The 14,749-nt window shown below is 35.8% G+C and overlaps 1 protein-coding gene across 44 annotated transcripts in view; it reads right to left on the reverse strand.

The window, feature by feature from the left end:
* Window positions 1–4,165: 4,165 nt before the first annotated feature.
* Window positions 4,166–14,749, reverse strand: part of RPS6KC1 (ribosomal protein S6 kinase C1) — a 213,609-nt gene continuing 203,025 nt past the window's right edge. For 43 of the 44 annotated variants that reach the window (XR_008537244.2, XR_001712482.4, XR_010150500.1 and 40 more), the window contains one exon: window positions 4,166–6,253. Coding sequence is in view for 40 of the 44 variants with exons in the window: in XM_016938511.4 (XP_016794000.1) it covers window positions 6,143–6,253 (111 nt within the window). In the remaining 4 variants the exon portion in view is untranslated. The remainder of the gene's footprint in view (window positions 6,254–14,749) is intronic. The other variant, XR_010150499.1, reaches the window with a different exon arrangement.

Genomic DNA, 14,749 nt, shown 5'->3' on the forward strand with positions numbered 1-14,749 from the left:
ATAACACTTGCCACATTCTGCCCTACTTATTATTTATGCTTCTTTCTTTCCCCTGTGTTTTATAAGATCCTTGAAGGCAGGTGCCATATCTTTTGTTCAGAGACCAGAGAAGCCCATAATGGGAGGGAGGGGTGGATGAAGAGGGGATGAAGAGAGAAAGAAGAATTGAGAGAGCAGTAGAAGCATACGGTCGGGGGAAGAGTTCAATTTTAAAGAAGTTTTCTTAGTCATTTAGAATCCTTTTGCTAAAGACAGACCCTTCAAATATCTAACACATTTTCTTCCTATAACAATCCTGAGAGACTCAAGTGTTCTACAAATTATCTTAAATGTCTTGCAAACATTACCTCTCCTTTTCTTCTTGTTTTCCATTGGATCAATTTTATATGTATATCCCACATAATAAGGGCAACAACACACTTCAGTCATTATATTGGCACTGAAACAGGCTCCAATTCTTCTACGGTCCCCTTTGACATCTGTCTCTTGGTGGGGTTAATCAAACATCTGTCTTGTGGATTCCTAACCAAATACCCAAACTTTAGGAAGATTTTTTTTTTTTTTTTTTAAAGTCTAGGTCACAGTCTGTTGCCCAGGATGGAGTACAGTGGTGTGATCGTGGTTCACTGCAGCCTTGACCTCCCGGGCTCAAGGAATTCTCCCACCTCAGCCTCCCAAGTAGCTGGGACTATAGGTTCGTGCCACCGTGCCCAAGCTAATTTTTGTATTTTTTGTGGAGACAGGGTCTCTTCATGTTGCCCAGGCTGGCCTCAAACTCCTGGACTCAATCAATTCACCCGCCTTGGCCTCTCAAAGTGCTGGGATTACAGGCGTGAGCCACTGCACCCAGCTTTAGGAAGAATTTGATCAACAGAGTTGATATGAAATTTTTGATGTGTTTCAATTTGACATTTACAAAAGCAAGATGCCAGCAATTCTAAATGTACCCCAAAGCTGGCTCATTTGTCATTCTTTCCTACCACATTAAGAGGCATTCCTGCCCAAAAGAAATCACAACAGCCCTTCGCAAACACTCATGGCCTCTGCCTTAACTACCAGTTGTACCAGCTGTCTTTAGCAAGGAGATGGAGATAGAACTGACTTAGGATAAGCATGTCAATTAATTCTTTCCTAAAAGGCAGGTTGGCCATCTCTTTTCCTGGGACAGTAGAAATAGTGTCAGTTTTTGCCTCACCCTTCCTTGGGGAAGAACAAAGAATTAGACTTTAAATCCAGATGAATAAAGAAGGCTCTCTATTGCTCCAGGTACCTGGGCCAACATGCCTGCCAAGTGCTCTGCTGCATCTCCCTGGCCCAACTTACTCACTCAGGTTACTTTCTCTCTTACACCGCCACAAATTCTCTCTGCCTCCATTTCTCCCTGAGATGAGACAGCTAGATCAAGGTGGCAAATCATGTGATAGGGACCAAAAATACAAGGCCAAACCATCTGACTACATAGCACCAGCAGGATCATAAATCTTACCAAAAAGGAAGCTTGCTCTCCGGTTTCCTATTTACTGTCCTTGAGAGAGTAAGTGATGCTGAGTCACAAAAACCTGTAGTACTTTGCTTTCCATTTCCCTGCTGCTATTCTGTTTACAACTTTATTTAGAAATAGCTGACTTCACAGCTTTTGCCATTCAGTAACCCTTCAACATAAGGGCTTAATATGAAATCCTTAAAATGAGCCTAGTGGACATAAAATAATCAAAAATCTAAATTACCTAGACTGGTAGAGGTTAATGTTCTGCACTAAATAGGAACAGAAAGTATCCATTTTTTACTCTGATTATGCCTGCCAAAGGACTGAGTCAAATAAACACACAAAATATGACAGATGAGGGCAACAGGTGTACAAATACCACCATAGTTACTGAGAAAGGTCTAGGAAACAGGCAAATGTAGGTGTGGTCCTAACCTCCTTTCACCTTTATGTACTGCTATCTGGACCTTCAACTCTCCTTTTCCAGTGTAGAACTGAATGAGAAACAACCTTTTAATATCTCATTTTAATTGTAATTTTATAACTATATAACCACCAAGGGCTATGCTACTGAGCAGATGTACGGCAGCAACCCAAGCATCTAGGATTACTAGAAAAACAATAAGAAAACAGTTAAGTACCAATTTAAGACTTTCATTAACCTTGCCTTTCCTATAATGTTGTTTTATCAAATTAGCTCACTCTGAAAAACCAAAAATCCATCATATACTTGTAAAGCTTAGAACTCACCTACCCTCTCATTCTATAGGTAAGGGAACAGGTCCAGGAGAGTGTTATTTGATTAAGGTTACATGGCTAATTAGTCACAGAGACATGACCAGGACACCACTCTAGACTTTGCATTATTGCACAATTCTCGAAGAAAGAGCTTGAAATACCAGGCTCCACTGCCCAGACCATTTAGATATACCAGAGTTTAAATCAAGTCCTCTAAAGAAAAAAAATGATCAGTTTTATGCTTAGAAACTGATCATCTTTACTAGAAAGATATCCCTAAGTGAATCCGATAAATATGCTCTGAGGAGCCCTTGGGAGGCAGAATCTCAGGGCTCTAGTCAGACCTCTTGCTATTTGGATTCCAAACTTGTGGGCAAGCAAATTCAATCAAGGCATACTAGGTGTGGCGCTCTAATATAGTGTTACTGGTTATAGCATGAGTATTATCTATACATTTTATGCTCTTCAGTACATGCACCATTTGAAAGCAAAGGTCAATCAATCTTGGTTCACACTGACCTTGAAATAAGTGAAGACAGGAAAAGCATGAAGGTCAAAACACAATAGGTATTGCAGCTGTTTAAAAGACAGGTTTAAATATATTATCAACAGTTCAGTTAATTAATAGAAGTAGAAAGTAAAATGGTGCTTACCAGAGGCTGGGGGCCAGGGGAGAATGAGGTAAGGGGAGACGTTGGTCAAAGGGTAAAAGTTTCAGTTAGACAGGAAGAATAGGTTCTGGCCATCTACTGCATAGCATGGTGACTACAGTTAACGACACATTGTATATTACAAAATAGCTAAAAGAGTGGATTTTAAATGTTCTCACCACAAAGAAATGATAAGTATTTGAGGTGATGGATAAGTTAATTAGCCTGATTTGATCATTCTACAATGTATACATGTATAGAAATATCGCATTGTACCCCATAAATATACATAACTATTATTTGTCAAATAAAAAAAAAATGTTGTCATTATAACAAGTTGAAAAGGTCCATGTCTCAAATAGTATTATTTCATGTCACAGTTAAATGGCTAAAATGACATTCTTTTCACTCTTGGGAAGCTTAACTTATCCATCTTTGACATAGAAACAGTAGATTTTTATATTATATCTTAGGATGAGTGGCACTGCACCATAATGGCATTTGCAATCTATCTGGAAAAACCCTTCTATAAAGATCATGGTAGAATAATAGTGAATGATATTGGTAATTTTACATAAAAATAAAACACAAAATTGAATGACAGAAAGCAGACTCAAATATCTGTACATCAATATTCATAATGGCATTATTCACAACAGCCAAAATGCAGAAACAATCCAAATGTCTATTGACAGATGAATGGCTAAACAAAATGTGGTAATACATATGACGGAATATTATTCAGCCTTAAAAGGGAGGAAATTCTGATAAATGCTACAGCATGGACGAACCTTGAAAACTTTTTGCTAAGTGAAATAAGGACAAAAAACAAATATTGTATGATTCTGCTTATATGAAGTACTTAGAACAGTCACAGTCAAATTCATAGAGACAGAAAGTAGAATAGTGGTTGCTAGGAGCTGGAGTGTGGAATGGGGAGGAGTTATTGTTTAGTGGGTACAGAGTTTCCATTTGAGGTGACGAAAAAGTCCTGGAGATGGATAGTGGTGATGTCGCACAAAAATGTACTTAATGCCACTACTGAAGTGTATATTTTAAAATGGATAAAATGGTGAATTTTATGTTATGTATATTTTACAATAAAAAAATCAAATGAGAAACACTCATGGCAACTTCTTTTATGATTTTGACCCCATATTCCACTCTTCTGCTTAAACAAACAAAATATAAAAAAAAAAACCACCACAAAAATCAGTACCATTCACAGAAGTACAGCTTAAAATATGTACACACCATAAAATAAAAACAGACTCTGGTTCATCACCCCAAAGCTATTTATCCTGTGTTTATTACTAAAATAATTAATGTCCATTCTAATTATGAATGATGTATTTACATTAGGCACAAGCTCCAACCAAACATATAGAGAGAAAAGGGGAGAAACTGAAGCAATGGAATTGTGTCAACAGACTGACATGGCAACCATCTGTTGACATTAATGTCCTTTGAATCCAAGAGACTCAAATCATGTGGTAGGGCAGGGATCTTCACCTTAGTTGTGAAGTCCTACTTTCATGTCACAGGGCACTTCTGGAAGGAAGTTCTGTAATGGCCAGCTCTAAGTACTTGCAGATTTCCTACTAGTCCTACACAGGAAGTCATTCTTGTGTCTCACCTGCATAAGTTCCTGTTATGAGGCCAGGGGACTAGTGAGTTGAAATCTAGTTCCAGGGAGTGATGTCATTTTGACTGAACTATGATCCTGGTGACCTGCTCCCCAACCTGGTGTTGTTGCAGTCTTTCAGCTGGGGTTTGGATTATAAGGGGGCCAAAAACGAAAAAGGGAAATAGAATAATAGAAAAAGGAAAAATGCTTGCACATTTCCTTTGTTTCACTAGAGCATTTTCTGTTCCATTTAATTTGATGAGAGGACCTGGTCGATGGCAGATGGAAGCTGTACAGATGCTCCTGGAGTGGGGTTGGGCTCTCACACAGATCTCAAAAATACAAAGAAGATTAGGACATATCAAAAATTTCAATTATTTCTGGTGGTTTCTAACTTGGAAATAGTGACTTCTTCTTTGGCTAACATTTAAAAAAAAAACAGATGTTAACACTTTTAAAACATTTGTAAATTTTTGCAACAATGCATAACTACAGGAGCTACCTTAGCAACAAAAAGAAGTAACAAATACAAATGTTTGGAGATGTGTGAATACTTACATTCTTTCTAAATCACGTCAAATAGATTAGTTCAAATCTGAAAATCTCATCACCATAAGTAACAAACTAGGACTGCCATTCAATTCCATTTAGATGAGATCCTTTGCTTCTTAGTATACCAAGCCAAAAAGTAAAACAAAGTCAAGCATGAGAAGCAATGGTAGAAACTGATAATATTTCACAAGGAAAGGAACAGAGGCATTTCTTCAAGGAAAAAAAGGGGGGAGGGTTATCAAATGAAGAAGAGATCTAATGTTTCACCATGTTTATTTGATATCATGATTTCTTAGTCCTTACACAAAGGGAAATAAGCACTCCCTTCCCTTTTTTGTTGCATGTGTGTTAGCAGGAGTCGGAAGAACAGAATATGAGGGAACAAGCAGAGGGTGCAGAAAATAGAAAGATGGGGAAAGAAAGATGCTGTTGAAGACACAGAGTGAGTGTTTATATGAACCCTTCTCTAAATAAGCAGTATCAACAAAGAGTACAAAGCTGACAACATGGAGTGTCTTCTTACAGAAATAATCTGGGACCACATTCAACATACATTAATTATACAGCATCAGGGTACAGGTTTTCTGTCAGAAATTATGTGTATATTCTTTTTTCTCGCTTTTAAGTTTCATTGATGACATTGTTCATATACTTTTAGTGTATTATTAAGCAAATATTAATTTAATTATATAAACCAATCCTGGTCAGCAAAAAGCACTGTTAGCTGCCATGTAAAGGTCCTTCTGTCAAGTAAAACTTCATTCTACACTTCTAGCTTCCTATCAGAGGAACTTCTTGAAGGAACTCTTTCAGTTGGCTTTACAACTCATCTGCAACACCAAATGTGGATTAAATTCAGATCACACCTTGGTTGAAGATATGTATATAACAGCCCCTGGCACAATTAGCTAATATCTTGTAATTGTAAACGAATTGTTCTCTTTTAGCCATTTCCCCCCCATTTCCTATAACTGTCTTTATCCAAATGCTTTGGTGCTCCACAAGTAACTGTGAGTCAGAGGTGCCTCAGTGCTGGAGATGCCTGTCACAGAGAAGATCAGAATGTGTGAAGATAACCCTGCATTACGTTCATCTCATCAGTTCTGCCCAATCCACAGGGGTAAAAAATGGATGAGATTTGATATCTTCAACACCAGCAACTCCAGCACCAAGTCGTTCCAGAGGATTGAACTGCAAGAGCTAAAAAAAAGACGGACTTAGTGAGTAACAGGAATCCAACTGGCAAATCAAAGGAAAACCAATATTTGAAAAGAAACAACTTCTAAATTCAACCCTGGTAACAAGCAGTCTTGATTAATAGCCAAGTGACCATTTTTCTTGAAAGGGAGCTATGTCTAATACCATTCTAGCTGTGGGGTGTGAGAGACACCTGAACTGAGTTTATGGCTTTTCAACTGATGGGAAACATGGCCTTGAGTAACTTACTTTGTTTCCCTCATCCTCATGTAATATAATAGGATAGTTATACCTATCAATTTCCTACCCCAAAAGTACACCATGACATTAATTAGATATTGCACTAGATTCTGAGATAGCCAGTTACTTCCTTCATGATTAGAAAATTTGGGAAGCACAGTAAATCTTTCGACCCCTAATCAACTATGTATGTATTGAGACTAAACTTTACCTAAAGTGTGAATAAGCTGATTAGTATTCCAAAATCACTAGTCTTTGGCATAGTTGACACAAATGAAATAATTTAATATAATGAATGAAACAAGTTTTGGTTTCTTCAGAAATAGGAATCATGTGTAAAATAAGTAAAAAAAAATTTTGTGGTTTAATAATGTCAAATTTTTGTGTTAACAACTTTACTGAAGGATAATTTATATAAATTCATCCCTTATAAGTGTACAATTTGATGACTTTTAGTAAATTTAAAGAGTTGTGCAACTAGCATCACAATCCAGTTTTAGAACATTTTGATTACCCTAAAAAGTTTCCTCATGCCATCTACAGTTAATCCCCACCCCCATCCCCAGCCCTCGGCAACCACTGACCTGCCTTTTGTCTCTATAAAGTTGCCCTTTCTGAACATTTCATATAAGTAAAATCATAAAATATGTAGTCTTTTGCCGCTGCCTTCTTTCACTTATCATTATGTTTCTGAGATTCATCCACACTGTAGCAGGTATCAACAGGCCATTCCTTTTTCTTAGTATTCCACTGTTTGGATGTCCACATTTCATTAATCCATTCACTAGTTTTTAGATACTTAGACTTTCCAGTTTGGGGCTATAATGAATAATGTTGCTATTAACGTTCATGTACATGTCTTTGTGTAGACATATATTTTCATTTTTCTTGATTACATTGCTAGAAGCAGAATTGCTGGGTCACATAATGAGCTTATGTTTAACTTTTTATAAAATTGCCAAACTTTTCTAAAGTAGTTGTACCATTTTACATTCCCACAAACCTTTATGTATGAGGATTTCGGTTTCTCTACATCCTCAGCTCTTGGTACTGTCATTTTGATAATAGCCCTTCTCCTGAACTTAGTAGTATCTTGTTATGGTTTTAATTTACATCCCCTAACAACTAATAATGTTGAGCATCTTTTCATGTGCTCGTTAGCCATTCAAATAGCTTTCTTGGTGAAATATCTAACTTTCCGCCCATTTTAAAACTGAATTGTCTGTCTTACTTAATTACAAGAGTTCTTTATATATTCTGAATATAAGTCCCTTATCAGATACATGATTTGCAAATATTTTCTCCCAGTCTGTGACTTGTCTTCATTTTCCTTCTTTAAAATTTTTATATTTTTATTATTTATTCATAGAGGCGGGGTCTCACTATGTTGTCAAGGCTAGTCTCAAACTTCTGGGCTCAAGAGGTCCTCCTACCATGGCCTCCCAAAGTGCTGGGATTACAGGTATAAGCCACCACACCCACTCTATTGTCTTCATTTTCTTAATGGTGACTTTTGAATGCACAAGTTTTTAATTTTAAGGAAATCTACTTTATCAATTTTTCCTTTTATGGACCATGCTTTTGGTATCACATCTAATACTTCTTTGCCTAACTCAACATCAAAGATTTTCTCCTTTGTTTTCTTCTACAATTTTTATGGCTTTAACTCTTATATACAAATATATGAGCTATTTTGAGTTAACCTTTGCAAACAGTATGAAGGGTCTAAGTTCATTTTGTTTTTAGCATGTGCATATTCAATTTCCCAGTGCCATTTGTTAGAAAAACACTGTGGTCTTAAAACTATCGTGGTTTTATAGTTGGTGTGGAAATCAGATAGTGTAAGTCCTCCAACTTTGTTCTCTTGCAAAATTGTTTTGGACATTATAGGTCCTTTGCCTTTTTATGCACAGTTTGGAACCAGCTAAAGGTTTCCCAATTTTGCTGATCTTTGCAAAGAACTACCTTGTGGTTTTACTTTTCTTATTCTTCTGTTTTCTATCTTACTGATTTCTGCTTCCTTTCTTCTGCTTGCTTTGGATTTACTTTGCTTTTTACAGTTTCTTTTCATAGTTTCTTTCTTTTTTAAATTTAGAGACAGGGTCTCACTGTGTTTCCCAGGCTGGTCTTGAACTCCTGTACTCAAGTGATCCTCACGCCTCAGCCTCCCAAGCAGCTGGGACTACAGGAGCACACAACCACATCTAGCTTTGTTTCATAGTTTCTTATGGTGCAAGCTAAGATTCTGATTAAAAACCTTCCCTTTTTTTCTGATATAGGCATTTAAAGCCATAAATTTCCCTTAAGAATTGATTTAGCTGCATCCTATACATTTTGATACATTGTGTTTTCCTTTTCGTTCCATTTAAAACCTTTTTTAGTTTTCCTTGGTATTTCTTCTTCTGACCCATACATAACTTAGAAGTATACTGTTTTAATTTTCAAATATTTGTGGATTAAGCAGATCTCCTCCTCTTGTTGATTTCTACTTTGATTGTTATGGTTATTATAATCAGTGTACAATGTAATTCAGAATACAGTGTATGAATTCAATTCCTTTAAATGCTAAAACTTGTTTTATGGCCTAGCATGTGATCGATCTTGGAGATTGTTTTGTGTGTACTTGATAAGAATGTGTGTACTTGATAAGAATGTGTGTTCTGCAGTCACTGGGTGAAGTGTTCTATACATGTCAGTTACAGTTTGTTCAAGTCTTCAATGTCCTTGCTAATTTTCTATAAATCATGGAGAATGGGGTATTGAGCCTCCACTTACTATTACTAAATTGTCTATTTTTCCTTTCAATTCAGTTCAGTTTTGTTTCCTATATTTTGAGGTCATTATTAGTGCATATACATTTGTAACTGTTACAGCTACCCCTGTACTATCACTATGAAACATGTGTCAGATCCTAGTAAATCTATCTTAATATCCATTTTGTCTGATATTTAATATTGCCACTCCAGCTCTTTCGTGGTTACTGTTAGTATGGTTTATCCTTTTCCATCCTTTGTCTTTCAATCTGTTTGTGTTTTTGAATTTAAGGTGTGTCTCTCACGCACAGAAGATCCAGCTTAACAGAATCTGCCTTTGGTTTGGCATGTTTAGATATTCACTTTATTGACACGGTGGGTTTATATTTGCTATTTTGCTACTTGTTTCCTAGATTTACTGTCTTATTTGTTCTTCCTTTACTGCCTTCTTTTGTGTTAAATGCTTTTTGCTGTACCATTTTAGTTTCTCTACTAATTTTCATTTAGTATTTAGTTTTTAGGTTTTTTTTTAAGTGGTTGCTGTATCCCTACAATATGCATCTTATCACTTAATATATCACTTATCTTATAAGATCATTTATCTACTTCAAAATAATAGTAACTTTAATTTAGCAAAAGGTAGAAACTTTGCTCTACCATAGCCCCCTTCCTTTGTCTATTATTGTCAAAAATATTTAGATATTGCTTCTATATATGTTAATCCCAATAGCATGGTTTTATAATTGTTGCTACATGCAATTTTATGTCTTTTAAATAAAAAATATATATTTATATATACAATATATAAATATAATATATAAATAAAATATATTATATATAAATAAAATATATATATTTTTTAGTCTTTTCTATGAACTCATATCTACAATTTTCAGTGTTCCTCATTTCCTCCTTGGACTTAAGTTACTACCTGGTGTGTCATTTCTCTCCAGCCTGAAGGAATTCCTGTGGTATTTCTTGTAAGGCAGTTCTGCTAGCAATAAATCCTCCCAGTCTTTCTATATTTGGGAATGTCTTTATGCACCTTCATTTTTGAAGGATAATTTTGCTGAATTCTTGGTTTACTGCTGCTTCTTGATTTCAGCACTTTGACTGTGTCATTCCAATATCTTCTGATCTCCATGTTTTTGATAATTAGTTAGACATTAATGCTTCCTTCTATGTAAGTTATTTTCCTTTTACTGTTTCCAAAATTTTCTTGTTTTTACCTTTCAACAATTTGGTTAAGTGTGGATATGTCTAAATATGTTGAAGTGTAGACCTCTTTGTATTTTCCTACATAGGGTCTGTTGAGTTTCTTGGATGCATAAGTTAATGTTTTTAATCAAATTTGGAAAGTTTTTAGCCATTATTTCTTTTTGCTGTCCCTTTCCCTTTCTCCTCTCCTTCTGGGACTATCATTATATGTATACTGGTACATTTGCTATTGTCTTACAGATTTCCATAGTCCTGTTCATTTTTTTCAATTTTTGTGTCCATTTTTCTGATTCAATAATTTCTATTAATTTAAGTTCATTTATTCTTTCTTCTTCTATCTCAAATTTGCTGTTAGCCACTTCACTCATTTTTTTTCTAGTGAATTTTTCATGTCAGTCATTGTATTATTCAACTTGTGACTTCTACTTAGTTCTGTTTTTTAAAAATATACTTTCTGTCTCCTTATTACAGAATCTCTTTGTTGATTCATTTTTGTCATACTTTCCTTTAATAATTTAAACACAGTTTCATTTAGTTCTTTGGAAATATTTACAATAGCTGCTTTAAAGTCTTCGTAAATCCAGTGTCTGGGTACACTCAGAGACAATTTCTACTGATTTTTTTTTTTCTGAATATGGGACATACTTTTTTGTTTTTGTGTATGTCTTACACTACACTTCACTGAAAACAGGACATTTTAGATAGTATATTTTAGCAACTCTAGAGTCTGATTTTTTCCCCATGAAGTTTATCATTGCTGTTGGATTGTTTGTTCTTTGTTTGGTAACTTGTTTCAGTTAGATCTGTAAAGCTGCTAAGTCCCCTTCCCACTGCATTGTAATGTGCAGCTGCTGACAACTTTCCACATTTTTTTTTCTTTTTAAGTTGGCTTTCTCAGGGTCACCCCTGTGTCTGTATAGCCTATGGGTCAACCAGTGACTGAACAGAGGTTGTATTCAAATATCTCAGCCCTTCAAGCTTCTGTTCTCTGCCAACGCATAGCAGAACACATTCAAAGTTTAGGCCACAAAACCACATCTGCCCTGGCTTTTACCTTCTGCTGGGCCCACTCCCTGTTCCTGTGCACATTTATACAGCCTCAGGATCAGTCCTCATGGTTTACCCTACCCTGGCAGAACCTTTGCACCTGACCAAGCAGGAAGGGGAGACTGAAAGCAGGCCTGGGTCAAGAGTCCCACTGTTCTTGCCCAGAGTTCGGCTGTTTTTTGTTTGTTTGTTTGTTTGTTTGTTTGAGACGGAGCCTCAATCTTGTTGCCCAGGCTGGAGTGCAGTGGCGCGATCTCGGCTCACTGCAACCTCTGCCTCCCAGGTTCAAGCAATTCTCCTGTCTCAGCCTCCCAAGCACCTGGGACTACAGGCACCCACCACCACAACCGACTAATTTTTGTATTTTTAGTAGAGACAGGGTTTCATCATATTAGGCTGGTCTCGAACTCCTGACCTCACGTGATCCACCCGCCTCGGCCTCCCAAAGTGCTGGAATTACAGGCATGAGCCACCATGCCTGGCCAGTTCAGCTGTTTTTTAAGCATAAACACCTTTCAGATTGTTGTATCCTTTGATCCATTTCCAGAGCACTGAAATGACTGGTTTTTTACCAAATCTGTCTAACTTCATACTTTTTGGGGGAAAGAAACTCTGCCAACTAACTCATGAAGCCACAGCCACTCAAATTTAAGAATACTGACAGTACATATTTTGTTTCCACAGAAAGTAGTCAAGTGCAACTGAAATATTAAATTATTTATTTACAACATTTGTAGTCCAATATATAGGAAATTCCACTCTTGGATGTTAACCAAAACTTCTATTTCTTCTCTTTTTCATTATTTCTAATTTTTCTTTCATTCATAATTCAATTATTTGTATAAGTATCAATTGTTTGCCTATTATATGCCAGTCCACTACTTTTTTGGAATTTTGTTGACCTGTGTCAATAGCAATAGCCTCATTCTTCATTAGCAGCCCTATAATTCCAATATATGCTTCATCAAATTGCAAATTACTGTGTCATGAATGTTCGTCACTGTCCTATCAATAATAATAACAAAGATATACACGACACTTATCACATGCCAGGTACTTATTCTAAGTGCTTATGATAGGTTAACTCATTTAACTCACAACTCTATGAATAGCTACTATTATCTCCATTTTATAGTTGAGAAAACAGAAGCTCAGGGAAATTAAGTAACTTGTTTAAGATAACACAGGTAGTAAGTGGCAAAGATTTGAATTCAAGCATTCTGATTCCAGAATCCATGCCTTAACAACAACATTACACTGCCTCACAAAAGTGAGATCTGCAAATGCTAAGAATCTATTACTTCACTTGGGTATTACCAAATCCATAAGGGGAGTGAAGCATACACTTCAAAAGACTATACTAACAGTCTTTTACTTGAAATTATTTCTAGCACTCAAATTGAACCATACTACACTGTTTATTAAACCTAATTGCTCAAAGAATTTTTATATTAGTAGTTGCTACGATTTGTTAAGAGAAAAGCTATTATTATAAAACAAACATCACAGGAATATCCCACATATATCAAATCCACTTTCACAATCAGACAATTTATGTCTACTGACTGAAATGTGGAAGGCACCAAACATTTTAATATAAATCTAACATTTCAAATATTTTTAAGAATTAACTGCAATGACAATTATATTTAGTATTTCAGGAAACACATAAACATGTAAGTTCTTTCTTCTTCATTATAAATAACTGGCTTCTTTCTAAAATATACTTTAAATGTGAAATTCTAAAGGTTCATATTTTGACTTTTACTAAAGTCAATTTAATTAGTTCACGAACTCCTCTATATATCTGCAAGTATAAATCTATAGGCAAAAGTATAATTGTTTTAACTATGACTATCTTGCTTATTCTGCCATTTTAAAGGCTATAGCACACCTCAAGAGAGGTCACACAAAGATTCTACTGCTTAAGAAAATGTCAGCCAGTGGCACATTCAAGTTAATGAACCCAAGACAGCAGCTGCCAACCTCCTTTCTCCTGAAGAACAGGCAACAGAGCTGAGCAATGAGGGCACGAAAATTTGTTTTGGTCTTTTCCTCACATAATTTCTTAAAACTGACCAAGCAACTGTGTCATAATTAACTAATGTACATGCTAAAGCACAAACATACATGCTCTGAGGGACTTTTTTAAGATTGCATTTAAAATGTAATTATGTTTACTTTGGCACCATTTGCTTGACTTGGACAGATAACTGAACCAGGGGTACAGGGGATTATGAGATCTAAGAACAAAGCAAGGAGCTAAAAGACCAAAGAGGAGAAAATTTTCCCCACGTAGAATTATTTCCATATAAATCATTTTGTGATTTTTTTTTAAAGTGACCTCTATGACCTGTGAGGTAGTGGAAAAGGAAAGTCAAAATGACAAATTGCTAATCATGCCAAGAGACCCCTTTTCCCTTTCCTGATGATGTTTCCTCAACATGAGTGGTAGTTTCCTTAGGCAGGCCAATGACATAATGCTGATTTACTATATAAGCTATACATATCTGAGTTTGGGGACTTACCATATCTTAAGCCTAGATTCCTTTACAACCTAACTTCTAATAAAGACAAAAGCAGAACTTGATAACTTATTATGAGGAATTCTATTTTTAATATTATATAATAATGACTACTTCTTTAAGGAAGAGAAACAAAAAATAGCAGTTGCTAGTCTTTCCTAAACTACTTACTGAAAAATACTTGGAATTTATCTCGTGCCACAACGAATAAGATGAAATCAAATGAATAGCTGTTCTTTTTTTCTCCATTAGAATGAAATGTTTTATGTATCTCTTCATTACCTCTTAATCTAAAGTGCTCTAGGTATTCTCATCTCAACATTTCCAACCTGATTGTTTCTTTATAGTTTGCATACTCTGGGCAAATTAATCTTCCTGAAGTACAACTCTAAACTGTTTACTCTTCTCCACAAACTCCAAATCTCAAATTTTAATGAATTAAATATTATCACGTTACTCTTGTGTTTGTGATGACAGAACCCCATAAGAAAACCCCAACTTATTTTTTTATGCTCACCTATCACCCATACCTTTATTTATCTCTCTATTCCAGATAAATCAAACTTTGTTTCCTAAACTTGGGTCTTTCAGACTCCTTCCTTGCCTTTGTTCAAACCATTCATTCCACCGAGACTATTCTCCCCACATCCTTGCCATGCTGAAATCCTAAGGCCCAGCAAAAGTAGCATCCATTCCACAAAAACTTCCCCTAATAC

The sequence above is a fragment of the Pan troglodytes genome, chromosome 1, assembly GCF_028858775.2.
Source record: "Pan troglodytes isolate AG18354 chromosome 1, NHGRI_mPanTro3-v2.0_pri, whole genome shotgun sequence".
In the NCBI taxonomy this organism is placed as follows: Eukaryota; Metazoa; Chordata; class Mammalia; order Primates; family Hominidae; genus Pan; species Pan troglodytes.